This window comes from Mauremys reevesii, linkage group 15, assembly GCF_016161935.1.
Source record: "Mauremys reevesii isolate NIE-2019 linkage group 15, ASM1616193v1, whole genome shotgun sequence".
Classification (NCBI taxonomy): domain Eukaryota; kingdom Metazoa; phylum Chordata; order Testudines; family Geoemydidae; genus Mauremys; species Mauremys reevesii.
The window spans coordinates 16,109,602-16,135,526 of record NC_052637.1 but is presented as its reverse complement, the minus strand read 5'-3'; the positions used below and the strand labels follow the sequence as shown (position 1 = coordinate 16,135,526).

General features: G+C 50.9%; 2 protein-coding genes across 10 annotated transcripts in view; one reads left to right on the top strand and one right to left on the bottom strand.

Annotated features, from left to right (window-relative positions):
• Positions 1-8,560, top strand: part of LOC120383113 (zinc finger protein 436-like) — a 30,925-nt gene extending 22,365 nt beyond the window's left edge. The window contains exons 6-8 of the mRNA XM_039500738.1: positions 1,900-2,165; positions 4,964-5,077; positions 5,446-8,560. Of these exons, the coding sequence (XP_039356672.1) occupies positions 1,900-2,165; positions 4,964-5,077; positions 5,446-6,092 (1,027 nt within the window). The 3' untranslated portion in view covers positions 6,093-8,560. The remainder of the gene's footprint in view (positions 1-1,899; positions 2,166-4,963; positions 5,078-5,445) is intronic.
• Positions 8,561-10,304: 1,744 nt separating this feature from the next.
• Positions 10,305-25,682, bottom strand: LOC120383023 (zinc finger and SCAN domain-containing protein 2-like). 9 transcript variants are annotated; one of them, XM_039500638.1, is made up of 5 exons: positions 25,604-25,682; positions 24,918-25,040; positions 23,088-23,127; positions 12,941-13,059; positions 10,305-12,476 (listed from the first exon to the last, which is right to left on the bottom strand). In XM_039500638.1, the coding sequence occupies exons 4-5, from the start codon at positions 13,017-13,019 to the stop codon at positions 11,326-11,328; spliced, it is 1,230 nt and encodes a 409-aa protein (XP_039356572.1). In that variant the 5' UTR covers positions 13,020-13,059; positions 23,088-23,127; positions 24,918-25,040; positions 25,604-25,682; the 3' UTR covers positions 10,305-11,325. The 9 variants fall into 9 exon arrangements, with proteins under 9 accessions (XP_039356572.1, XP_039356571.1, XP_039356570.1 ...); XM_039500637.1 differs by lacking the exon at positions 25,604-25,682 and adding an exon at positions 25,462-25,500; XM_039500636.1 differs by lacking the exon at positions 25,604-25,682 and having other exon boundaries at positions 24,918-25,402.
• Positions 25,683-25,925: the final 243 nt, after the last annotated feature.

The window sequence follows — 25,925 nt, the reverse complement described above, 5'->3', positions numbered from 1 at the left end:
TGATCTGATGTGAGAAATACGTGCCACAAAATTGCTACTGGATGAATGGGGTCAACCGGAGGATGCAATATCTGTAAGATTTCCCTTTCACCCTTCAAAAGCTGCCTCCCCATCTGTCCCTTGCCTTTGTCCAAGGCTGGCAGTTTCTCAAGACTAAAAAAGCAGAAATTGCAGCAAGCACTCACAGGCCGGAATTCATGCCTTCCTTAGTGTGGTGTTTTGAAAGAGAAGCAAAAACCATGGGCATAACGGCAGCTCCATTCACTGCAGCACCCCTGAGCAGACTGACTTTCCTGGGGACAAGGAGAGAGGAAAAAGCAGTTCCTGCCTCTGCCTGTGCCCCCTGCCTGCTGAGGGAACGTGGTGCCCTCAGGGGAATCCTCCAAAACAAGCAACTCCTTTGATTTGGTTCATTTCTAGCATTTGGTTCACAGACTCAGATACTGGGAGGTTTAAAGATGTCTCAGTCCTGGGAGGAGGGGGCAGGTCTGTGCTGTAATAAAGTGACTACGGACTTTCCCAGCATTGCAGAGTCAGAACCTCTGTGTGCAGGAGACAAATGAGGGGGAGTCAAGGTGTGAAGTGGACTGAAACCCCCTCTGATGCCTCCCCAATCACCTCTCTCCCTGGCAGGCTGCAGAATAACATCCGTCCAGTCCAGTCCAGCCACGTCATCCCAGAAGCGAAATGGCTTTAGCACAGCGTTTTCAGGTAGGGGATTTCCAGGGAGCTGCTGAGGGTTTGCGCTGGACAGGGAGGGAGCAGGGCATACACAGGAGGAGGGAGTGGGAGGTGGGGATAGATTGTGACAAACCTGCTGGGACTCTAGAGAACAGGGGGAATTCCCCCATCTGTGGACCAAGAATCAAGCCACGGGTCCAGGCACTGAAAAACATATCGGACTCCTGCTAGCCACAGCCCTAAGCTTCCTAGCCAGAGGTTAATACAAAGAGGAAAGGGGGCAACCAACCCTTCTTCCCATGATCAGCTGCTGAATTCCTCCTGGGAAGCTGTCCACAGATCGTACTCATGGGCTCCATTTCCAGGATCTGTCTCTTATCTAGTAGCCGCACGATGAGGTCTGAAGCAGTCTGCATGGGGATCTCCTTTCTGAACTTCCAGTTCTGGGGCGTTTCCCCTACCCCCGCAATGAATAACTCCCGTGCAGCTTCTGCTACTGCTCGGAGTTTCACAGGGGGAAGCAGCAACAGCAGAGAGTTTCTGATGCATTTCTCAAATGCCCACAGAGCTCTGAAGGGCAGCTGGAATTGGCCAGCAGAGATTACTCTGGAGCTGCCTGTCGGCAGACTGGGAAAAGCAGCGCAGCAGCATGTGGGGGCCCAGGCTGAATCATTTCTTATCTTCCACACTGGTTGGGAAGAGCATTTGTTTTCATGCTATCTTGGCTCTCTGAAGCCCTGTTGCACTGGTGAGAGCAGTGCCAGACATTCCCTTGTATGTCATGGGTGGCTTGTGTGGGTCTTTGAGCAAGGTTTTAATTCCACTTTCATATCAATCTCTTGCGACCATGTGTGTCTGTGTGGTGGGCCTGGTAAACTCCCATACCACATGCAGATCTCTGCTGCTTGAGCTAAAGTAACTCCATTAGCTTGTGAGGGCAGTAGTCTATTGCATTTTTGAGGGCTAGCTGCCAGAGGGGTGTATCTAATGTATTGGCCCAGACAGAAATTCAAATGATGCTAGTGAGTTTCTCAGGCTCTGCAGAACAGCTCTGAAATGAACAAAGTTCTCTTTAGCTTTCTGCTGCTACCAGGGAAGCTCTGAGCAGTGCAGAGGGGTCAAAGCCGGCTGTCTCGTGGGCGGAAACACGGCAGCATCCGACCCCCCTTCAAAATCCTCGCTTCGCTTCCCTCTGAAATGAGAGCTTTAATTCTGCAGCAGCAACTCTTGCTTGGCAGGGAAAGGGCTCTGCTCTCTGGGGCTGAGGGGGATTTTTCCAGCTGTACCTGTGACTGAGCTGATGGGACTCTGGGTGGGGCAGCAGGGTGTGAGCAGGGGACTCTTGTTGTTGATGCAGATGCCCATGACCTTTGAGGACGTGGCTGTGTATTTCACCAAGGAGGAATGGGCGCTGTTGGACCTGGGTCAGCGAGCCCTCTACAGGGACGTCATGCAGGAGAACTATGAGAACGTGACCTCGCTGGGTAAGGATTCCTGTCTCCTAGGCATGTTGAAATTTGAACTTTTGCATCACCTGAATTGACCTTCGCTCACAGTTCTTCCCGGTCCCTTAGATTTCAGTGGGATCAGCCCCATAGCTCCCTTTCTACCTGGACTTTACATTCTCTAGGGCAGGACTGTGTTTGTCTGTGCAGTGCCTAGCACAAAGGGGCCCTGGACCTTGCGTGAGGTCTCTAGGAACTACAGCAATCCAAGTCATTAATACCAGAGGATTTAGCGGCTATAATTACGGTGCACACTAACTCCCTCTGACTCACCAGGTCCCCTACTTACTCCAGCGTGCTTACCCTGGAACTGCTGCATTCAGTGACACCACTGCTCAGTCCTGGGTTTACCATGGCGCCAGTGGCGCTATGGCACCGGGCCCAGAGTTAGATGGGGCCCCGGCCAGCCTGGGCCAGGAAAGCTGGTTCCGCCCCTGCCCCACCTCTTCTGACCCCCTGACTGCAGCAGGGGTTGGGCCCGCCCTGCACTCACTGGGTGGCGGGAAGCGGAGCAACTGGACCCAGCCTGCTCTGCTCCACCAGCTCCCAGCCATGCTGCTGGTGAGTGCTGGGGGGTGGTTCCCTCTTACCCCCCAGTCCCAAGGCTGGGAGCCAGGGGAGCACAGCAGGCTGGGGCCGGGTGGATTCACTTCCTGCCATCCCATGAGTGCTGGGTTGGGTGGCAGGAAGTTGAGCGACTCGGCCCCAACCTGTTCTGCTGTCTTGTGGTGGGGAGTGGTTTCCCCCCTGCCTCCCTGGCCTGGGAAGGAGGTGGAGCAGTGGGGAAGGGGCATGGGATGGGGAGAGAAGGGGATGGGGGAAGCGGGGGCAGGGGGGAAGGAAGGGGTGGGATGGGAAGGAGATGGAGTGGTAGGAAAGGGGCATGGGATGGGGAAGAGAAGGGGACAGGGGAAGCGGGGGCCCAGCATGCGGATCCCCTTGGCAGCAGCTGGGGCTCCCCTGTTAAGCAGGCCCATCAAACCCTCACCCTGACAAGCCCCACCTCCCCTGCATCTGTACCACCCTGATGAGCCCCCCAGACACCGTCCCCACTGAGCCCCAACCACCTACACCCCCACCCAAATGAACCCCACCTCCCCTGCACCCAGACACCCCTCTGCTGAGCTCCAACCACTTTCACTTGGTCCCCCCTGCAGACTCCCATTGCCCCTGCACCTGGAACCTCCCTGTGCATCCAGATCCCCCACTGAGCTGCCTGCACCCAGACTGCCCCACACTGAACCCTCTTACCCCCATCTGGATCCCCCCACACTAAGTCCCTCTGCACTTGGATCCTGCTGCCAGGCTGAGCCTCCCTGCCCACATCTGGTGTGCCTGGTGCAAAAGGGGCAGGGCCCCAGGGTGTTTCTGTGGCAGGCTTGGCCCTTGTGCTGTGTCAGGGTCAGGTTCAGCCTCACTGCCAACTCCCTGTCCTGGGGGGCAGGGGAGGCTGCAGGGTATTCTCCCACCTCTGTGCAGTCAGTGGCCTGTGCTCCCCACTGCCATGGTGGAGCTTCCACATTTATTTATTGTAAAAAAAAAAAAAAATTGCAGAATTTTAAAATATTATGCTCAGAATTTGATGCAGAATTCCCTCAGGAATATGGGGCCTGTACAGCTGTGATGGTGGGACTGTGAAGGGGGCGCTGGACAGTAGGGATCTGTGGGTGGGAGAGCTGGGCAGGGGGTATGGTGTGCAGGGTGCTGTCCAGTTGTGGTGGGAGGTCGGCGCGAGGGATCTCTGGGCAGGGGGTGCTGGGCATAGGGCTCTGTAGGGGAGGTCTCTGGGCGAGGGGGCGCCAGGCACAGGGCTCTGTGGGGGAAGTCTCTGGGTGAGGGGGTGCTGGACATAAGGACAGGGGGGCATTGTGGAAGGGGCACACTGGCAGGGCAGGACTGGGCAGCCCTAGCAGTTGTGGGTTTGTAAACAGTGCCCTTGTGCTGGGCTGAGTGGGGCCACTCCCGCTGTGCTGCACCTCATTGCCCCCAACCGGCCCCTCGCTCTGCGGATCGCCCCCATCACATGCCCTATTTCCCCAATGGGGGCCCACAATATGTTTGGTGCTGGGCCCACAAAAAGCTAATCTGGCCCTGCCGCTGCTCCCTCCCATCCCTTACCGCACTGAATCCTGCTTGCTTGTGTGCACTGGTCCCAGCTACCCTGACTCTCCCGGGGCCCTTGTTGTCCAGGAGAAGGGGATCGTGGGTGGAGTCTCTGTTCTCTGGGTCACACAGCTGCCCTCTCTTGTCTTTTAGGAAGCTCTTTGAGGAGTCTGTCGCTGGCTTTGTTCACAGCAAATAGTTAGTCTTGGGACCAGCCTATCAAAGAGCACCCTCCCCGTGCCATAGAGCCACGATTGCAGGCCGTGAGGGAACCTTTGGTACAAGAGATGGGGCTGGCGGCTGGGCATGCTCCAGTAGAGCTCTGCACCCTTTCAATTTGGGTCCCCCATTAATTGTTCATGGCTCAGAATAGTTGCAGTCACCAATCATGGTTTGCAACAGCCCAAAAGTCTGTTCTACGCTTCCCCAGCCCATATAGAGAAGGCTGGGTAGCAGCAGAGGGAGACCCTAGAGGGGATTTCAGGTTGGTGGGGTATTAAAGAAGAACCCCCTCTGACTATCTGACTATGTTCATTAGTAGCGTCCTGCGGCTTTGAAAAGATGGCTCTGGACTAATACGGTTTTGACTGGGCTAGAACGTTACGTTTCAAGCTTTGTTACCCAAATATGTAATTCACCCTCCTCTTAACAAGGTTAATTTTTCCCTGGAGCAGGATTTCTGATGTCCAGACCTGACTTGATCTGTCAGCTGGAACAAGGGGAAGAGACGTGGGTCCCAGATCTCCAGGGCTCAGAGGAAAGGGGGATCTGGAGAGGTGCCTGTACAGGTGAGGATTTGGTTCAACTGGCGGGTAAATCGTCCATCTTTGAAGGAAACAGCTGAGATTCCCACGTATGCCCTCCTGAACTCCCCCAGTTTTGCCTCATTATCAACCAGATCAAGAGGGTAGCCAGCAAGTCCTCAGCTATCATTCCCACCCATTCTAACTGGCACCTTGCAGTAGCTCCTTCCCCCGGAGCATTCACATGGGATATGGAAGTGGAGTCGGTTCACTCTTCCTTTATCAGGAGAAGGGTTTAGGGGGATTTGGAACCTAATATTTCAATTTCCCCATCAGCTATTTTGGTTTGTTTCTGAGTTTGTTTTCCCCCAGTACGGGGACTGACTCTGGTCTGGATTCTCACCCTGTCCCAGCAGGTGACGAGATGTTGTGTAAGAACAAGGAGGAGACTCCTCAGCAGGAAGGGCCTGTGCAAGTGGAACCGTGTGGGACGGTATCGGAAGGATCCAGAGGAAATGTTCCTGCACAGGGAGAAGCTGGTGGGAGTCACAATGGATCAAAGAGGCAGAAGGAAAAGGACTCAGGGAAGGGACAAAGTAAATCCACTTCCCATGAGGGTGGTTCCAGAGATAGCAACAAAACCACAGTCCAGCAGACCGGAGAGACGCAGAAAATATGCATAGACTGCGGGAAAATCTTCAGTTGCATCTCGCACCTCATGAGACACCAGAGAACCCACACGGGTGAGAGACCTTTTAAATGCCCCAACTGTGGGAAAGGCTTCGGTCGGAGCTCGCACCTGGTTGTACACGAGCGGATCCACACGGGAGAGAGACCATACAAGTGTGATGAATGCGAGAAAAGCTTCAATCAGAGCCCACACCTTATTAGACACCAGAAACTCCACCTGATGGAGAGACGCTGTAAATTACCTGCCTGGGGTGGGGTGAATACTGCATTTCCCAGTTCCTGGAGTATCCAGCTGCCTATCGCTGGGATCAGGGGGCAGTTGCAGGTGCCTCCAGGCTGCTCGGTGAATCTCTGGCTCTGCCTCCTGTAGCAAACCGCAGGCAGAGGAGGAGAAGCCCCGATCAGTTTTTCCTCATTGCTGGGCTGCCAGGCCACTTGCCAGCCATGTGGTGGTCAGGGGAAAGAAGAACCCAACTCCCCATGACACTTATTTCCATGGACTCAAATCCCTTTCCACAAACCAATTCCTTGAGCTAAGCCACCTTTCTCAGGGCAGAGACCTGTCTCTGCACCATCCTCTGGGACTTGGGCTGGGCCTCCCCCATGTACCGGTGTTCATGTGGGGTGGGTGCCCCAGAGGCCCTTCCCTTGCAGACTTTTGGAGGAAACCAGAGAGATCAAATGTTCGGGGGACTAGGAGAGGAAGAATGGGCAGGGAACGGGTTGCTGGGAGTTTGAATCGGGTGATTGAATTAGCAAGTGATCAAGTGCTGAGACTGGATAACTCTGCACTGGTTGGCCAGAGCTCATTGCTGCAAAGAAGAACACCAGCTCGAAGGAAAGGAACAAGGTTTTGTGTGCCAGGATCGTGGTGACTGTCTGCAATAATCTTCCCACCCTGTGAGCCTCCAGCAGCTCTGAGACAAGCACTTAGGCATTTCAGTTGGTCAGTGCAGAATCGCAGCTCCAAAGAGTCGATTTCTGATGTTGGGTTAAAATGACCTCAGAGCACCCTGGGCTAAAAGGGTAACTCAATTATTACAGCGCGGGAGGGGTTCCTCACTGGGAATCTTTGAGAGAAATTAGAGACTAGTCATTTCCTATGTGCATTTGGGGTTTGCAACAAGCAGTGGATGAGTGGGTGTTGGGAAAGGAATGTGTGGCTTATATTTATCTCTGGGGTATTTAACAGTAATTATGCTGATTCTTTGGAATGTCTAAAATTAGAGTGACTAGTATAGGTCACTGACAGTCCGGATCTGTGTCCTTCCATGTGTCCTTCCCAAATGAGCGGAGTGGGGCTCAGTGAGGGGTCCCGCTGTGATGCCACTCTGCTCACTGAGGAATGGGATTGACCCTTTGATGCCCATTGGCAGCGAGGGCGTTGATGGGGCGCTGATCAGCTCTAATGGGAGGTCACGCAGCACTTGCAGAAGGTGAACAGTTCGTGCTTTTAAGTGGAACCCATGCAGCTGTGCTGACAGGATGGATCCATTCTTACAGAAACCCAGAGAGTCAGTCTCCCCTTTAAGAGCCTGCGTGGTTGAGCCTGGCTTTCCTCTGAGAGACCTGTGCTGACAGGCATGTCAGTCTGGGATGCAGTCACTGGGGGCTAGATACCCACAGGGTCTTGTACTGTGACACTGGGCATCACTGCACTGAACTTCTAGCCGCCTAGAAAATCATCGGGATGCACAAAGCCTGAGTTAGGTGCTAAGGGCTCCCCACAGGATGGGATTCCCAAAAACTGGCCTGCTAGTTGGCTCCCTGCCTTAGCTATGTAACGGGAGATGTCCAGGAGATGGGCGAGTCCTAAACCCACCCCTCTCAGGGAGTTCAGCACCCACATGCAGACTGGAGAGAGCCAGCTGTCTGTGCTAGGGCTTCTCAGCTTGTAAACCCGCTTGTGGAGAAAGAAGCTCCCTTGTAACTTTCAGCCTGGTGGTTGGTTCACTCCTCTGGGATGTGGGAAACCCTCCTGTCTGGTGAGAAGGGATTTGAACAGGGATCTGCTACAGCTCAGGCGAGTGCTGCAATCACTGAGCTGTGGAGTAGTCGGAGGTGGGCTGACTAACACACCCTTGACCAGTGTAGCTATGCTGGACAAACAGACATTTAGGATCAGCTTTTTATTACTGTCCATCAGACAGCACAAACTCAGGGGAGTAAAGCACCCACACAGCCCGGTATAGATGCCATCTCCATCCACAGCCCTGCAAGGAACCAACCACACTCCAGCTCATGGGCTGTATCACCTGTTGCACTGAAGCAGCAGCCTGCTGTGACCAGACGGGAGCTTGGCTCCACCATTCCAGTGCAGAAGTTCACAGACCTAACTAGGTAAAGAGTTTGTGCATTAGCCGAGCAAAATGTCAACATTCATGCTAAAGAACTGTAATGATTACATATATTAATTACCTTTCCAAATTGTTTCCCCAGGGAAATGTTTTTTGTATACATACAGACTCACCTAGACTCCACGTGTCCATATTTTCCTATAGTCACGTTTCTCACGCTTAGATTCACCTAAACACCACTTGTGGCAAACCCCACATTTAAAAAGGGAATGGTTTTAAAGCTGCTCTCGAACTGCTTTTTAAATTACCCAGCTAGGCAGAACCACGGGCAATGTATTAATTCACCTTTTAGTTCACTGTGCTCCTGTGTAGTTTTGAACAAACATCAGGAACCACAAGCAGCTCTTCAAGACTCTACATCTGACCTCACTGAATCAAGTGATTGTTTCTCTGGGTATGTCTACACTATGGGATTATTCCAATTTTACAGAAACCGGTATTTGGAAACAGATTGTATAAAGTCGAGTGCACGCAGCCACACTAAGCACATGAATTCGGTGGTGTGCGTCCATGTACCGAGGCTAGCGTCAATTTCCGGAGCGTTGCACTGTGGGTAGCTATCCCATAGTTCCTGCAGTCTCCCCCGCCCATTGGAATTCTGGGTTGAGATCCCAGTGCCTGATGGGGCAAAAAACATTGTTGTTGGTGGTTCTGGGTACAGCCTCACCTCTCCCTCAGTGAAAGCAATGGCAGACAACCGTTTTGTGCCTTTTTTCCTGGGTGAACTGTGCAGATGCCATAGCACGGCAAGCATGGAGTCTGCTCAGCTCAAGACAGCAGTCATGGATGTTGTAAACACCTCGTGCATTCTCGTGCAGTCTATGCTGAACCAGGACCTGAAAAAAACAGGTGAGGAGATGGTGGCTACTGCAGCGCAGCGACGAGAGTGATGAGGACATGGACACAGAATTCTCTCAGACCGTGGGCCCCTGTGCTTTGGAGATCATGCTGGTAATGGGGCAGGTTCTAGCCATTGAACGCCGATTTTGGGCCTGGGAAACAAGCACAGACTGGTGGGACCGCATAGTGTTGCAGATGTGGGATGATTCCCAGTGGCTGCAAAACTTTCGCATGCGTAAGGGCACTTTCATTGAACTTTGTGACTTGCTTTCCCCTGCCCTGAAACGCCAGAATACCAAGATGAGAGCAGCCCTCACAGTTGAGAAGCGAGTGGTGATAGCCCTCTGGAAGCTTGCAATGCCAGACAGCTACCGGTCAGTCAGGAATCAATTTGGAGTGGGCAAGTCTACTGTGGGGGCTGCTGTGATGCAAGTAGCCAAAGCAATCATTAAGCTGCTGCTACGAAAGGTAGTGACTCTGGGAAATGTGCAGGTCATAGTGGATGGCTTTGCTGCAATGGGATTCCCTAACTGTGGTGGGGCGATAGATGGAACCTATATCCTTATCTTGGCCCCGGAGCACCAAGGCAGCCAGTACATAAACTGCAAGGGGTACTTTTCAATGGTGCTGCAACCACTGGTGGATCACAAGGGATGTTTCACCAACATCCAAGTGGGATGGCCGGGAAGGGTTCATGACGCTCGCGTCTTCAGGAACACTAATCTGTTTAAACAGCTGTAGCAAGGGAATTACTTCCCAGACCAGAAAATAACAGTTGAAATGCCTGTCGTTATCCTGGGGGACCCAGCCTACCCCTTGATGCCATGGCTCATGAAGCCATACGCAGGCAGCCTGGACAGTAGTCAGGAGCTGTTCAACTATAGGCTGAGCAAGTGCAGAATTATGGTAGAATGTGCATTTGGACATTTAAAGGGACGCTGGCGCACATTACTGACTCGCTCAGACCTCAGCCAAACCAATGTCCCCATTGTTATTACTGCTTGCTGTGTGCTCCACAGTCTCTGTGAGAGTAAGGGGGAGACTTAATGGTGGGGTGGGAGGCTGAGGCAAATCACCTGGCCACTGATTACGCGCAGCCAGACACCAAGGTGATTAGAAGAGCACACCAGGAAGCGGTGCACATCAGAGAAGCTTTGAAAACTAGTTTAATCATGGGCCAGGGTACGGTGTGACTGTTGTGTTTGTTTCTCCTTGATGAACTCCCTCCATCCCCCCTTGATTGACTCATTCCCTGTAAGCAACCCACCCTCCCCCTTCGATCACAGCTTGCTTTCTAAGGAAATAAAGTCACTATTGTTTAAAAATCATGTATTCTTTATTAATTGATTATAAAAAGAGGGAGAGAACTGACAAGGTAGCCCGGGTGCGGTTTGGGAGGAGGATAGGAGGGAAGGAAAAGGCCACTAAAAAAGTTCAAAATAATGACAGCCTTTTGCTTGGGCTGTCCACTGGGGTGGAGTGGGCGGGTGCACGGAGCCTCCCGCCACGCTAGTGCAGCGAGTTCTCCAGTCTCAGTGCTCTCACTATCATTCATTGATTCTATGTCATTGGGTTCTAGGTACCTTGGGTGAAACTCGGTACCCCAAGACAAGTCATCTGGCATCAAAAGGGGACTCTAATGTTTAAACTAGGGATGTACTCTGTGTGATACAGATGCCACTCACTGAGAAGCTATTAGCTTGCACTGATGCAAGTTTCACCTGGGAAATAATATACATACATGTGTACACATTTTTATATACATACCAGGTTAAATCCAGAGCCTGGACATGAATTGTCCAGCTCCACTGGATGTTACAATGCAGATTTCCAGTCTGTGCTATGGTGCTGTAAGGATACACTACAGATCTGCCTGCTCTTGCAGCAGTGAGAGCCACGGGTAAATCATATGCCAGTCTGTGGTATTTCCCCCTCTCCGATTACAGATTTGCTGTCTCTCATACTCTGGTGCTGGAAACACAGGTGACAGTAGGAATGGTATCACATCTCACATCCTCTCCATATAGCATCAGACCGGCACTTCCTTTAGGTGTAGCGTCAGTGCAGCTCCTCAGTTTCCCTAGTCAAGAAAATCTAGTCTCTGGCCCTAGTGAATTACATAATTCAAGTCCCATCTCACCTGATGTTCCACATCCTGCCAGGCCAGAGAAAAAGGGTGTGGAATGAGCATGGGAAATTTAAGAAATTTTGAGACAAAAAAAAAATCCCAGTTCCCTCCCCACAAACCCCAAACAACTGACTCACCAGCCCCCAAACTTATTTTTCTTCCTCCGCATTTCCCCTTCACCCTTGTCTGTGCCTCTCCCACACATGAATCTCCACACCACCAATTATTTATAACTAAATTTGTTTGAAAAGCCCTAGAGGAAGGACCAGGACCCATGCCTATCTCCTGTGGATTTTCTGATGCCTGATAAGGTGCGAACTCCGACTAAACCCTTTCCCACAGTCGGGGCACTTATAGGGTCTCTCTCCAGTGTGGGCTCGCTGATGCCTGAGGAGTTCAGAACTGTGGCTATAGCTTTTCCAGCAGTCCCCACATTTGTAGGGTTTCTGTTCCAGGTGGTGTTTCTGATGTTTAACGAGTTTGGAGCTGGTGGCGAAGCCTTCCCCACATTTGGGACAACGGAAAGGTTTCTCTGTCACATGTGTTCCCTGATGTCTGATGAGCTTGGAGCTCACACTGAAGCTTTTCCCACATTCACCACATCTGTAGGGTCTCTCGCCCGTGTGGGATCTCTGGTGTCTGATCAGGTCTGAGCTCATGCCAAAGCTTTTCCCACAGTTGGCGCATTTATAGGGTCTCTCTCCCGTGTGGAGTCTGTGGTGTGTAATCAGGGCTGAGCTCCGAATGAACTTTTTCCCGCAGTCGGGGCAGTCATAGGATTTTCTTTCAATATGGACTCTTTGGTGCCTAATGAGGTGTAAGCTCAGATAGAAGCTTTTCCCACAGTCAGGGCATCTATAGGGTTTTTCTCCTGTGTGGATCCTCTGATGCCTGATAAGGTTTGAGCTCAGGTTGAAGCTCTTCCCACAGACGGGGCATTTATAGGGCCTCTCTCCTGTGTGTGTCCTCTGGTGAGGAATGAGGTACGAGCTGCGGCTGAAGCTTTTCCCACACTGAGGGCATTTGAAGGGTCTCTCTCCCGTATGCAATCTCTGGTGTATAATGAGGTCAGAAGTGCGACCGAAGTTTTTCCCACAGTCGGGACAGATGTAGGGTTTCTCTCCAGTATGGATCCTGCGGTGCCTCGTGAAGTTTGAGTAACGACTGAAGCTCTCCCCGCAGTCAGCACAGATAGAGGTTTTCTCCCCTGTATGGATTCTCTGATGTTCAGTGAAGCGGCAGCTCCATCGGAAGCTTTTCCCACAGTCAGGGCATTTATAAGGGTGATTCTCCCGGGCTTCTCCCAGCTCAGGACTCATGGAAACACCACCTTCATCTCTTCCCGATACTGTTCGCTGTGGTTCCACTCGCTCAGGATCTTCCTGCTGAGGATTCTGCTCCTCGTTCTCAGTCACTGTCTCATCACCTGCTGGGACAGAGAATCCAGATATGAGTCCTCCCCTGTGCCGGGGGACAGAGAACCTCAGAAAGAGAAATGGAAAAGGGAAGTGCATTTAGTCCTGTCTTGAGTGCAGGGGACTGGACTTGATGACTGATTGAGTCCCCTTCCAGTTCTGCAATTCTATGATTGTAAGATTCCATAAAACAAACAAACTAAAACTGGATGATAAGATCAGTAACTGGCAAGTGAATTCCTCAAACCCTTCCCCAGAAAAGAGAGATGAGGGGACCCATTCTGCCTCCACATCCCATCTGGACACTCAGTGGGGAAGGAGGTACTGCTGGGTGTTGGTTGGGATGGGTGGGAGGCCAGGAGTGCCATCTGCAATGAGGGTACGACACCTGCTGGGGACAATCCTGACTGAACCACGAAAAGGGGGAGCCCACAGGGGCACTGGAAGGTTTGGGAGTGGGTTTAACTTTATCTCTTACCTGCCTGAGGGCCTCTCGGGGTCTCCTTTTCTGAAGAATCATCAGAGTCCAGGACACAGGGCTCTTCCTCTTGGTCCATGTGGCAGCTGGAGTATTGTGTCCAGTTTTTGTGTCACGCTCTAAAAAAGACATGGACAAATTGAAAAGAGACCAGAGGAGACCAACACAAATGATAAAAGGTTTAGAAAACTCGGACCTATGAGGAAAGGTTAAATAACCTGGGCATGTTTAGACATGAGAAAAGAAGACTGAGGGGACCTGGTAACAGTCTTCAAATCTGTTAAGCATTGTTATAAAAAGGACAATGATCAGTTGTTCTCCATGTTTACTGAAGGTAGGACAAGAAGTAATGGGCTTAATCTGCAGCAAGGGAGATTGAGATTAGATATTAAGAAAACCTTGCTAAACTATAAGGATAGTTAAATTCTGAATGAGGTTACCTGGTGAGTTTGTGGAATCCCCATCACCAGAGGTTTTTAAGAACAGGTTGGATAAGCACTTGTCAGGAATGGTAAATGTATACTTGGGCCTGCATCAACACAGGGGGCTGGAGTAGATGACCTCTCAAGATCCCTTCCAGCCCTATATTTCTTTGATTCTATGAATAGTCATTTATTTCTTAGGAGTGGTAAGAGAATCTATCCATTCTTCATATCTTTTGTGCTATTCAGTGTGATAAAGCAAAGAAACTTCCAGCCAGCACAGCAAGGGTTAAAGAAAACCTTTGGGCCCAGCTAGCCCCACCCCGCTATACCCGCAACCAATGCCAGGCCTGGAGGGGGGATAAAAGAAGGGAGCTTGGCTCAGTTCAGGCCTGACTGGGGAAGAGACAGGAGCTAGTTGTCTCCCTGCCTGAAGAGATGAAGCACTGGCTCCTCCACCAAGGGAGGCTGTGGAAGAACCCCCAGCATGGGAAAGTACCTGGCTGAGTAAACCCCAGAGACATTGTGTGGCTCAACCTCACCAGCTTGTGGCTGTCCTGCCTGAAGGAGTCTGGGACCACAGCAAGGCTCTGTCTGCACCCCGGAGGGAATCCTGTGGGAAGCAAGCTGCCAGGTAGATTGGACTAGAGCAGGGGTGGGCAAACTTTTTGGCCCAAGGGCCACATTGGGGTTGCAAAACAGTATGGAGGGCCAGGTAGGGAAGACTGTGCCCCCTCCCAAACAGCCTGCCCCCCACCCCTTATCCACCCCCTCCCACTTCCTGCCCTGACTGCCCCCCTAAGAACCTCCAAACCCATCCAACCCCTCTGCTCCTTGTCCCCAACCAACCCCCCTCCATCCACCCCCCCCACCCCCTGACCACCCCCTTCCAGGACCCCCTGCCCCTGACCGCCCCCTTCCAGGACCCTACCCCTTATCCATCTCCCCCCCCCAGCCCCTTTCGGAATGTGGCCCCGCAAACATGGGCGGAGGACTCAACAGGAGCAGGGGCAGCCGCACAGCCAGAGAGAAGCGGCGGTTTCCCCTTCAAAGGGCCGCTTCTCTCTGGCCGGCTGCGTGGCCTCCCAGTGCTCCCCCTGAGTCCTCCGCCTGCGTTCCCTGCGCTCCCGCCATCTGCACCGCCCGCCTGCATATGATTTCAGTGCAGCCAGTGTTGAGTTGCCCGAGTGCCCGGCCCTGGGTCCCCCTGTTGTTGGGGGGCCTTTGCCAGGGCACCCTGTGTTCACTTGTAAATCTGCCCCTGCACCGCGCCGCCCAGCCCCGGAGCCAGCCAGGATGCCGCGCTGCCAGCACAGCAAGCTGAGGCTGCGGGGGAGGAAGGACAGCCGGGGAGGGGCCGGGGCCAGCTGGGAGCTCAGGGGCTGGGCAGGATGGCCCCGCAGGCCAGATGTGGCTCGCGGTCCATAATTTGCCCACCTCTGCCCTATCCACACCCCCGCCCTCTGACCACCACCCCGAACTCCTCTGCCCTCTATCCAACCCCCCCTGTCCCCTGCCCCCTTACCACACTGCCTGGAGCACCGCTGGCTGGCGGCGCTACAGCCACGCAGCCGCCGCCACCGTGCAGCACAGAGACTGGGTCAGGCCGGGCTCCGCAGCTCGCTGCCCCAGGAGCTCGCAGCCCCGCCGCCCAGAGCATTGCGCCAGCAGCGGAGCGAGCGAGCTGAGGCTGCAGGGCATGGGGGATAGCAAGGGAGGGGCCAAGGGTGAGCCTCCTGGGTCAGGAGCTCGGGGGCCGGGCAGGACAGTCCCGCGGGCCAGATGTGGCCCGCGGGCCGTAGTTTGCCCACCCCTGGACTAGAGGGACCATGCCCCAAATGGAATCGACTGGTAGTAAGTAGCCCACGACAGTAGCTTCTCCCTGCCAGGAGGGACACCAACCCCACTGTTCAGGGTTTGACATACAGGGCCCTGGGCTGGGACCTGGTGGGGATGGAGGGCCTGGGTGCCCCTATCCTTCAGCCAGCAGGAGGCTGAGATATAGTGTACTTAGATTTTCAAGGTCCCTCACCAAATGCTCTTAAGCAAACTAAGCTGTCATGGGATAAGAGGGAAGGTTCTCTAATGGATTGGTAACTGGTTAGGAGACAGGAAACAAAGGGTAGGAATAAATGGTCAGTTTTCAAAATGGAGAGCAGTAAATAGTGGTGTTCCCCAGGGGTCTGTACTAGGCCCACTCCTATTTAACATATTCATAAATGATCTGGGAAAAGGGGTAAACAGTGAGGTGGCAAAATTTGCAGATGATACAAAATTACTCAAGATAAGTAAGTCCCAGGCAGACTGCGAAGAGCTACAAAAGGATCTCTCAAAACTGGGTGACTGGGCACCAAAATGGAAGATGAAAGTCAATGTTGATATATGCAAAGTAGTGCACATTGGAAACATAATCCCAACTATACATATAAAATAAGGGGGTTTAAGTTAACTGTTACCACTCAAGAGAGAGATCTTGGAATCACTCAGTGGATGTTTTCAGAGAACCATCCACAATGAAGCAAATACTCACCAGCAACCACACACCACACAACAAAAACACTAACCCAGGAATCTATCCTTGCAACAAAGCCCGTTGCCAACTCTGTCCCCATATCTACTCTAGCGATGCCATCAGAGCACCTAATCACATCAGCCACACCATCAGGGGCTCATTCACCTGCATATCTACCAACGTGATCTATGTCATCATGTGCCAGCAATGCCCCTCTGCCATGTACATTGGCCAGACCGGACAGTCTCTATGTAAAAGAATAAATGGACACAAATCAGACATCAAGAATTATAACATTCAAAAACCAGTTAAAGAACACTTCAATCTCCCTGGCCACTCAATAACAGACCTCAAGGTTGCAATATTACAACAAAAAAACTTCAAAAACAGACTCCAAGAAGAGACTGCTGAATTGGAATTAAGTTCTTCCCCCCCCTTACAGTTCCTCACATCTCCTCGTCAATTGCTGGAAATGGGCCCTTTTCATTACCACTACAAACTGTTCTTTTTCTCTCCTGCTGGTAATAGCTCACCTTAACTGATCACTCTCGTTAGAGTGTGTATGGTAACACCCATTGTTTTATGTTCTCTGTGTATATATATATCTTCCTACTGTATTTTGCACTGCATGCATCTGAAGAAGTGGGCTGTAGCTCATGAAAGCTTATGCTCAAATAAATTTGTTAGTCTCTAAGGTGCCACAAGTACTCCTGTACTATTTCTTTTGTTTGTTTTCTTAACAGTGCAGTAAGTGCTGTACTCTTTATATTCTGTGTTGCAATTGAAATCAATATATTTGAAAATGTAGAAAAACCTCCAAAAATATTTATAATATAGTGTTCTATTATTTAACAGTACAATTAAAACTGCAATTAATCACGACTAATTTTTTAATCAAGTTAATTTGTTTCAAGTTAATCGCTTGAGTTAACTGCGGCAATTTTTCAGTAATAGTGGCTGTGGCACTTCTGTACTATTATGTCTGATTGTGTCAGCAAGTCCTTTCTAAACGAGGTAAAACTTGGGGGTAGGCAAGACAAATCAGACTCCTGAAGGGGGTACAGTGATCTGGAAAGGTTGGGAGGCACTGCTGTAGGCCTTAGGGAGTGTAAACCATGAGCACAGGTCATACTTTACAATACTATGGATCAGGGCCGCCCAGAGGATTCCGGGGCCCGGGGACTTCGGCGGCGGGGGGCCCTTCCGTTCCTGGACCCGCCGCTGAAGTGCCCCGAAGACCCGCGGCGGGGGCCCCCTCCTGCCGCCGAATTACCGCCGAAGCGGGACCCGCCGCCGAAGCGCAGCCCGGTCTTCGGCGGTAATTCGGCAGAGGGGGGCCCCGCCGCGGGTCTTCGGGGCACTTCGGCGGCGGGTCCCAGAACGGAAGGGCCCCCCGCCCGAATTACCGCCGAAGACCGAGCTGAACTTCGGCGGTGGGTCCCGCTCCGTCTTCGGCGGTAATTCGCCAGCGGGGGGTCCTTCTGCCCCGAAGCGGAAGGACCCCCCGCCGGCGAAGACCGGGAGTGGCAGAAGCTCCTGCGCCCGGCCGCACAAGAGTTTGCCGGGCACCCCGGAGCGAGTGAGGGACCCCGCTCCAGGGGCCCCGAAAAACTCTGGTGGGGGCCCCCGTGGGGCTCGGGGCCTGGGGCAAATTGCCCCTCTTGCCCCCCCTCTGGGCGGCCCTGCTATGGATAATACCAACCCATCTAAATTAAAAAGGGTTACACAAAAGATGGAAAGGGCTGTGCCTGAAACCAGGAATTGCCAGGGGAGGAGAACACACAGCTACGTGTTTTACAACAGGGATCAGAACAGGAACAACTGGAACTAGTCTGTTCCACTCAAAGATTTCTCTGCCCTAGCCAAGATCTCCAATCCTGTCACTGTCTGGGCAGGCATCTGCACCTGCACAGAACACCACTCCATTCAAACACTACAGCCCTCCGGAAAGGGTAACTCTGGTTGCAAGTGCATGGAATAATTTCTGCTCCTTTCACCCTCATCCATCAGAAATTGTTTGCCATGGGTCAAGGCAAGGGCAAGGGTGGGGGATGCAATTTCTAAGGTATTTGTGACACCCTTCACATAGCGCAGTCTGCACCTTTCCTCGGCCCTGGTCTGAGGGATGCAAATTCTGAAGAATGAAAGATTTCAGAAACTGCATCTCCCACCTGCTTTCCACCATGGTGCGGAAAGATGGTGTCTCATTTTTGGCTAGTGTCTTTGCCTCACCAGAAAGCCCTTCCCCTCCCGAACAAAGAGAGAATTTGGTATCCGCTATTCAGCTCTAAAAGTTGTAAGAACTCATTTATTTTTTAGAAAATATTCCACCATATTTAGACCATCTCTTTGAGCCCTGTTATATTCCAGTGGGGATCCTTTTAAACCCTGGCATCTCTCCTAAGTCTCACAGGGCTCTCTTAGTAACTCTCAGTCAGCAACCTCGTCCATTGTTATTGACATAAATGGGCAAATGATTCTCAATCTGAGAGGAAACTGAGATAAGGATTTAGAGCAAACCAAAAGTTCCTGAAGTTTTAAAGAGGGATGAGAAACAAAAACAATCAGGGGATTTTCTATCAATTAGATAAATACAAAGTATTTCCCACCTGTTGCCAGTCACACAGGGAGCCCCACATGATGCTACTTTAACAGGAATAAGGAGGAGATAGAAGAGCCAGAATATTCCAGAAATGTCCATCCCCTGTTGCTGGCAAAGAATAGCTAATATGTTCCCAGAAGCAGCCATGGCTCAGAACTGGGGGGATGAAAACCCCCACAGAGACCATTTGTCCTGAACTTTTAGGACCTCTCAGGGTGAGAGTGGTCATGAGAACGTGAGGGGTTAATATACAGGAATATAGAATTGTTATAAATGATGGAGGTTTTCAGCCACAATAAAACAATCCATCAGGGTCTGGCCAGCTGTCTTGTTAACAGCTGGGAGGCATCATACCCCCTAGTGGGGAAGTACCTGGCTTTGATGTTTGTTAAATATTGAGCCAGTTGCTTTCATCAGGAAACATGTCGATTTTAGGACGTAAAAGGGGAAACAATTTGATTCTCAAATGTGAGCGGGGAAAGTTGATCAATGGGGAGCTTAACTCTCCCCCACCCGCCCCTCTATACCCCAACAAGGTGGTGCCACAGGACAAGAGTTTCCCTCCAAAACAAGAAATTGCTTCTGTTAAAAAGGTGGAAAACTACTAAAATCTGAGGATGTTTTATAGCACTACTTGTAGATTAGATAGAAAATAGAAAATCAATGAAGATTTTATAATTAATAACCAGCAGAAAGAAGGGGAAAAATCCACAGGGGTTTTATATCAATGTTCAATAGCTAGAGAGGAAAATGAGTGAAATCAGAGAGAATTTGAAATCCATATTAGAGGATTGGATTAGATAGAAAATCTCCTCATACGGTGTCATTTTCTATCAGTGTTTGTAAAAGCAGCAAAGAGTCCTGTGGCACCTTAAAAACCAGGGGTCGGCAACCTTTCAGAAGTGCTGTGCCAAGTCTTCATTTATTCACTCTGATTTAAGGTTTTGGGTGCCAGTAATACATTTTAACATTTTTAGAAGGTCTCTTTCTATAAGTCTATAATATATAATTAAACTATTGTCGTATGTAAAGTAAACAAGCTTTTTAAAACGTTTAAGAAGCTTCATTTAAAGTGAAATTAAAATGCAGAGCCCCTCGGATTGGTGGCCAGGACCCAGGCAGTGTGAGTGCCACTGAAAATCAGCTCGCATGCCGCCTTCGGCACACGTGCCTACCCCTGTTATAGACTAACAGACGTATTGGAGCATGAGCTTTCGTCATGCAACCGACGAAGTGGGTATTCACCCACGAAAGCTCATGCTCCAATATGTCTGTTAGTCTATAAGGTGCCACAGGACTCTTTGCTGCTTTTACAGATCCAGACTAACACGACCACCCCTCCGATACTATCAGTGTTTGATACAGGTATCAAAATGCTTGGTAAAAGTGTTTGATACCTGACACAAAATCGGAGGAGATAGAATATTAGTAACAGAAAATGAGAAAGTGTCCCCATCAGCCACAGACATTCGCTCTTCATGGCCTCTCTTTTGGCTAGCCATGCCCTGGCATTGACAAAGAACAGCCAATCACCCCATTCCCACTCCAGAGCTGTCTGCATGTCAATACGAAGGGGAACGAGTCCCGTACCCAGGGGCGGCTCTAGGCACCAGCAAAACAAGCTGGTGCCTAGGGCGGCAAAATGTAGGGGGCGTTTCCTGCCGCCGGGGGGGCGCGGCAGGCTGGGCCGGCGGACCTGCCGCAGTCATGCCTGCGGGAGGTCCACCGGAGCCCCGGGACGACTGGACCTGCCGCAGGCATGACTGCGGAGGGGGCGCTTGTCCCGCGGCTCGGCTGGACCTCCCGCAGGCATGACTGCGGCAGCTCAAGCGGAGCCGCCGGACCCGCGAGCCGTCCGCAGCCGCGGGAGGTCCAGCCGAGCCATGCGGGACCAGCGGTACCTCTGCAGTCATGCCCGCGGCTCCGGGGCGCCTCCCGCTCATGACTGCTTGGGGCGGCCAAAAAGCTAGAGCCGCCCCTGCCCGTACCATTCATCTGTCACAAGTGTTTGAGACTCTTTGGGGTGAAAGCAGCGATGGGAATGTGAGGGAGTTAATCCAGCAGGATTATTATAAGTGATGGGAATTTGTGGCAACTCTAGGAACGGGGTTCAGGGACCCAGACGGGCACTGAACAGCCCCCTGTGAAAGGGTTACCTGTAATAACCCCTCAGTCTGTTCTATCTACACAGCAGTCTGCAAAGGGGAGGAAAATTTGATTCTCAGATGTGAGGGGGAAAGTTGATCACTGGGGAGTTCAACCCTGGCCTGGTTCCCCACGTCTGTGCCCAATGAGGGAATTTAATCACACCCCCCTCGTATTCCCCATCTGCGGTGATGACTTGGTTTCCTCCAAAATCAGGAGAAGTCGCTTCACTCCAAAAGGGTGATTAGAAAAATACAAATCGGAAAGGGTTTTATATCAATATTGGATGATTAGAGACAAAATTGAAAACTATGACGGAATTTTATCACAATATATTTATCATGACAGAGAAAGGAGCAAAATCAAAGGGAAAATGTATATCCTATTTGATAATTAGGTCAAAAAGGGGCAAAATCTGAGAGGCTTTTATATAAATATTTGATAATTAGTGGGGGAAAAATGCTAAAGCAAAGCAGAATTTATATTAGTATTTGATAATTAGTACTTGAGAATCAAGCCTAAAAAAATTAAATGGAGCAGTTTTCTATCAAAAATGCAGATTTGTCAAAATCAAAATGTTTTCTGGGAATGTGTCAATTTCAATGTTTTTGTTTCATTTCAATAATATTGAAACATTTTGTTCCAGATTTTTCATTTCAATCCATTTAGATTTTTATATTTGATTGAGCTACTAATGGTAACATATTATATTTCACATAGGTGTCATTTTTTATATTTTAACTGGGCCAATGTGTCAGGCTCTACTCGAACTCCCCTGCTGATCAATTCCAAATGTCCAGGTAATGTTCTAGTCATCCGTGGGCAGAAGAACCCTATTAATTTTGGTAAAAACTGGAAGGGGAAAAGCTGAGGACCTGGGGAGCCCCTTTTCCCCGGTTAGCACAACCACAGAGATTCATGCACCTCTGTAACTGTCTGGCTGATGGTGGGCATTATCACCCTCCAGCATAACAATACACCATCTCATCTCTGCCCCTCCAGCCATAGTGTAAACATGTCAACACCCTGAATGACAAACAAGGGTGGGGAGGAAGGAGGGAATTAGGGGGGATTAGGGGCATGCAAACAGCCCAGGTGGTGGGATGAGGGCAGGTAATGGGGCTCCCTGGTATGGCAGGAGTGGGGAATGGGGCACACAGAACCATTAGCGGGGGGACATGGGAGACCCAGGTATGGGAGGAAAGCAGGGTATGTGGAAAGGGGTGCACGTGCAGCTGGTGGCCTGAAGGGGGAGAATTGGGAACCCGGGTATGGGAGAAGGGAATGGGGAGGGGGTGCAGACAGAACCCCTGTGAGGGGGGAGATTGGGAGACCCTGGGATGAAGGGGATGGGGAAGAGCCCCAGCCATGAGGGAGGGGATGGAGGGTGTTGCAGGGAGCTCCTGAAATAGAGGCGGATGGGAGGGTGGCAGGCAATGAGCTGGTGGGTGTGTGGGGGGAATATGGAGAGTTTCAGGGAGCCCGGTTTATGCAATGAGCTCAGTCTACAAAAGCTGTAAAGGAGTTACATGAGAAGATAAGCCCAGTATCCTGTCTTCCAGCAGTGGCCAATGCCAGGTGCCCCAGAGGGAATGAACAGAACAGGCAATCATGAATTGTAATGGAGGTAGGTTTGCAGTTGTATGGTGCTGATTTATTTACAAATGTAGGCTAGTGTGTGCAGTTTTAATGGGATGCTCATGGATGCTGGTCAGAGCTGAGGCTGCAATATCTGCTGGTTGTTGCCCCGCAGAGCTATAATTTTATTCTTGCAAACATGCACCTGTTTAACTTTCTGCACATGTTATTCCAGCTGAAATCAATAGGATTACTCAGGTGCTTGAAGTGAAGTGTCTGCAAGATCAAGACTCATATTTGTAGTAATGGGAATATGAACTTTGAGGAGCATGCTAAGGATTTAGATTTCTGCATGGGTGGTGTTTGCTTTTCTCTGTTTCACATTTGCCTGTGGGTTGCATATAGGTTAACAAAGTAAACCTCATTATAATATAGCTGTTTTATTTTTGAATGTAGGTGGATTTGCTTTTCAGGCTGATCCAGAGGTGCTGTTCATGTGTAAATGATTTATTTGCTTTTTCATAAAGCATTTTGAGTCCGGTTTATTTTCTGATAAAAGACTTGCATTCACTTGCGGGTCCATTAAGTTTGTTAGGGAGATAGCCAAGGGGATTGTGTTGAAATATTGAATTCTGTGCACTTGGGGAGAACAGTGGGCCAAGTTTTCCTAGAGGCTACTGACTCTGCTTTCCTTAATTTATGGGTACCCAGCCTCATTTCAGAAATACTGAGCTGCTACAACTCCTAATGAAATCCGTGGCAATTCAACACTCCCTGAGAATCAGGCCTGTGGTGTCACAAGTCAGACACCCCAAAACTCAGGCATTTAAAGTCAGTGGCCACTTCTGAAAATGTGTGCAAATGCATATTTTCCTCTCTGAACATCACCTTTGAAAGCATCTTGGAGAACATCAGATGGGAATTTCTTCTGTACAAAAGAAAATAAATAAAATTAAAATCTTTCCAGTTTTTTTCTTATTCATACATAAATAGTTAGCTAAAAAACATATTTTTCCCTTGTTGCAGGTCACATTTAAAAATTCACAGTGCATAGACTCACAGGTTTATCTAAACTACAGTTCAGCAGCTGTCCAGATTAGGAAGTAGGATTTGGTTATAAGAACATAACACAAGAACGGCCATACTGCGTCAGACCAAAGGTCCATCTAGCCCTATAGTCTGTTTTCTGACAGTGGCCAATGCCAAGTGCCCCAGAGGGAATGAACAGAACAGTTAAATCCTCAAGTGATCCATCCCCTGTTGCACCTGTCTGGGTCAAAGAATTTGATCTCTGATAAACCTCTAAATTAAGGAATACAAAATTTTAAAGCACGTAAATTACTCAGGAGTCAAGTCCTATTGACTTTCAATGGGATTTAAGATCTTAAATCACTGAAGCACTAATTTGACCCAATCAGACTAATAAATAAATTGCTGTTGAGGAAGGGAAAAGCGCTAACATAACAGCTTAATATGTATCCATTTTTGTATTAAATTTGAAAGGCCTTTTCTACTCTGAAATTTTTTTATTAATGCCATTATAAAGTTATGTGATTGTATAAAAATATAAACAACTGTTTTAATGGACTTTTTTGAAGCACAAATATTCTAAAAATAGCTTGATGTTCAGCATGGCCTGACCCTGCATGTGGCTAGAACCCTTCATATGGAATAATCATGGCCATACTGGGTCAAACCAATGGTTCATCTATCCCAGTATCCTGTCTTCCAACCAGGGGCGGCTCTAGACACCAGTGCGCCGCAGCGCGCGCTGGCCGTTTCGCCCGGGCGGCATTTGGCTCGGTTGAGCTCGCCGGCGCCGCTGCGCGGGTCGGTCAGCCGGGGGGAGCGACGACCGACGCCGCATGGGCGCGACTGGCGCGGTCCCCCGCTCCTCTCCCCGCTCCTCCTCCCAGCGCGGGCGGCCGCGCGCCGTCGGCTGGTCCCGGCTCGTGACCTGCCGCAGGCGCCGCGGCAGGAGACAGCAGCGAGCGAGGAGAGGAGGGGGAAGAGACCGGACGCGCGGCGGCGCGCGCGCGCGCCGCCTGGGGCAGGCAGCCTGATTTCCTGAGCCTTCCAACAGTGGCTAATGCCAAGTGCCACATTGATTACCTGTGATTATCAAATCCATCCCCTGTTACCCATTCCCAGCTTCTGGCAAACAGAAAGCATGACACTTGAAAGCATGATTTTGCATCCCTGCCCATCCTGACTAATAGCCGTTGATGGACCTAACCTCCATGAACGTATCTAGTTCTTTTTTGAACCCTGTTATATAGTCTTGGCCTTCACAACATCCTCTGGCAAGGAGTTCCACAGGTTGACTGTGCATTGTGTGAAGAAATACTTCCTTTTTGTTTATTTTAAACCTGCTGCCTATTAAAATCAGTTTGCTCAGATTAGCAAAAATATTGAGGACCCCTAAGGAATACGCATGGATCATTTCAGGAGGTGCCTGTCACATTATCACAGGGAGAAGAGTTTCTTTGGAAATGTTCATAGAAGCACACACAGCCCTACTCCTTTTACACCTGTCAAACTCCTGGAGCAAACACTTTAATACTGGGGATGTTCACCCCATCACTGCAGAGTCTGAGGGAACCCCACGACTTGTCTCCAGGTTTGCAAGGGGGCTAGACTTTTAAATGATGAATGAACCCCACCGCTCCCCTCTTTCTGTTAGTTCCCTAAGTGCACAAAGACTGTTCAATCTATCACCTTTCACACCTCAACGCCTCCACCTCTGTCTCGTTTTTCCTCTCTTCCTTCCTCGCAACACCTCTGGGAACTGTTCTTGGCCCCCTGCAGCTTCTCTTCTCACCTGAACCTCCAGTCTGCATCCTGGAGCGAAAGAGCAGCCGCTTCATTGTTGCCAGTGCAGCTCAGACCCCGTCCCACGGGTGCATTGATAACAAAGGGAACAGATTATTTCCCAGGGGCTGCAAGAGCTGAGACTCCCGGGACCCTTTGTGCAGAGTCACTTTCCTGCCCAGCCCCAGCCAGCACTTTCTCCCAGGTCTCTCTCAATTACCTGCAGTCTCCAGCTCAGGGGTTGGAGCCAGGGGCTGGGGACCGGGGTTTAGTGCAAGTCTCTCCCGGGCACAGACCGCGCTAGGGCGCAGCAGCGGCACAATCCGGGCTCGCAGGGGCAGATTGGACCTGCATAGTTTATATGATCCCTTTGTTCTTTATTCCCCCCTCCCCTCCTTGAGCTGCAAACTCTCTGCTGCTCCAGCCCCTTCCTGTGCCCCTGGATACCAACCCGCGCTGCAACAACTCCCCGGGAGCGGGGATTTCCTCACTCTGCAACCTGGCAACAGAACCCAGGCGTCCCAGATCCCAGCCCCCTCCCCGTCCCTATCCCACTCCTGCTCTCCAGCCTGGGATCAGAGAGCTCCATTCACCGGGTGTCACAAACTCCCCTGCCAGGGGGTGCAGGGGGCACCAGCCAATCCCCGCCAGGAGTGGAGCCGCCCCCTCCATGTCCCACCGCAGCATCCCCCACCCCCAGGCCAAGGAGTCCTTTGTATTGGCAGGAGTCATGGCCCAGCGGCTGGGAACCCAGCCTGGAGCATGCGGGACGTGCACATCCGCCCTGGGGCATTGCAGGGGCCTGGGCTGTGGGGCAGGTGCAAGGGTCAGAATCCGAAATTGCTCCTTTGCTGTCACTGAGCAGGCTGGAGGGAGCTGAGCTGAGCTCAGTTACATCTACTGAAACCGCTGCCC

What these genes read in the sequence shown, in the direction of transcription:
- LOC120383023 (XM_039500638.1), bottom strand. Translation starts at nt 13,019, where the DNA reads ATGGACCAAGAGGAAGAGCCCTGTGTCCTGGACTCTGATGATTCTTCA. An exon ending in CCCGAGAGGCCCTCAGGCAG is followed by an intron (nt 12,477 to 12,940) that starts GTAAGAGATAAA and finishes TCTCTGTCCCAG; the next exon opens with CAGGTGATGAGACAGTGACT.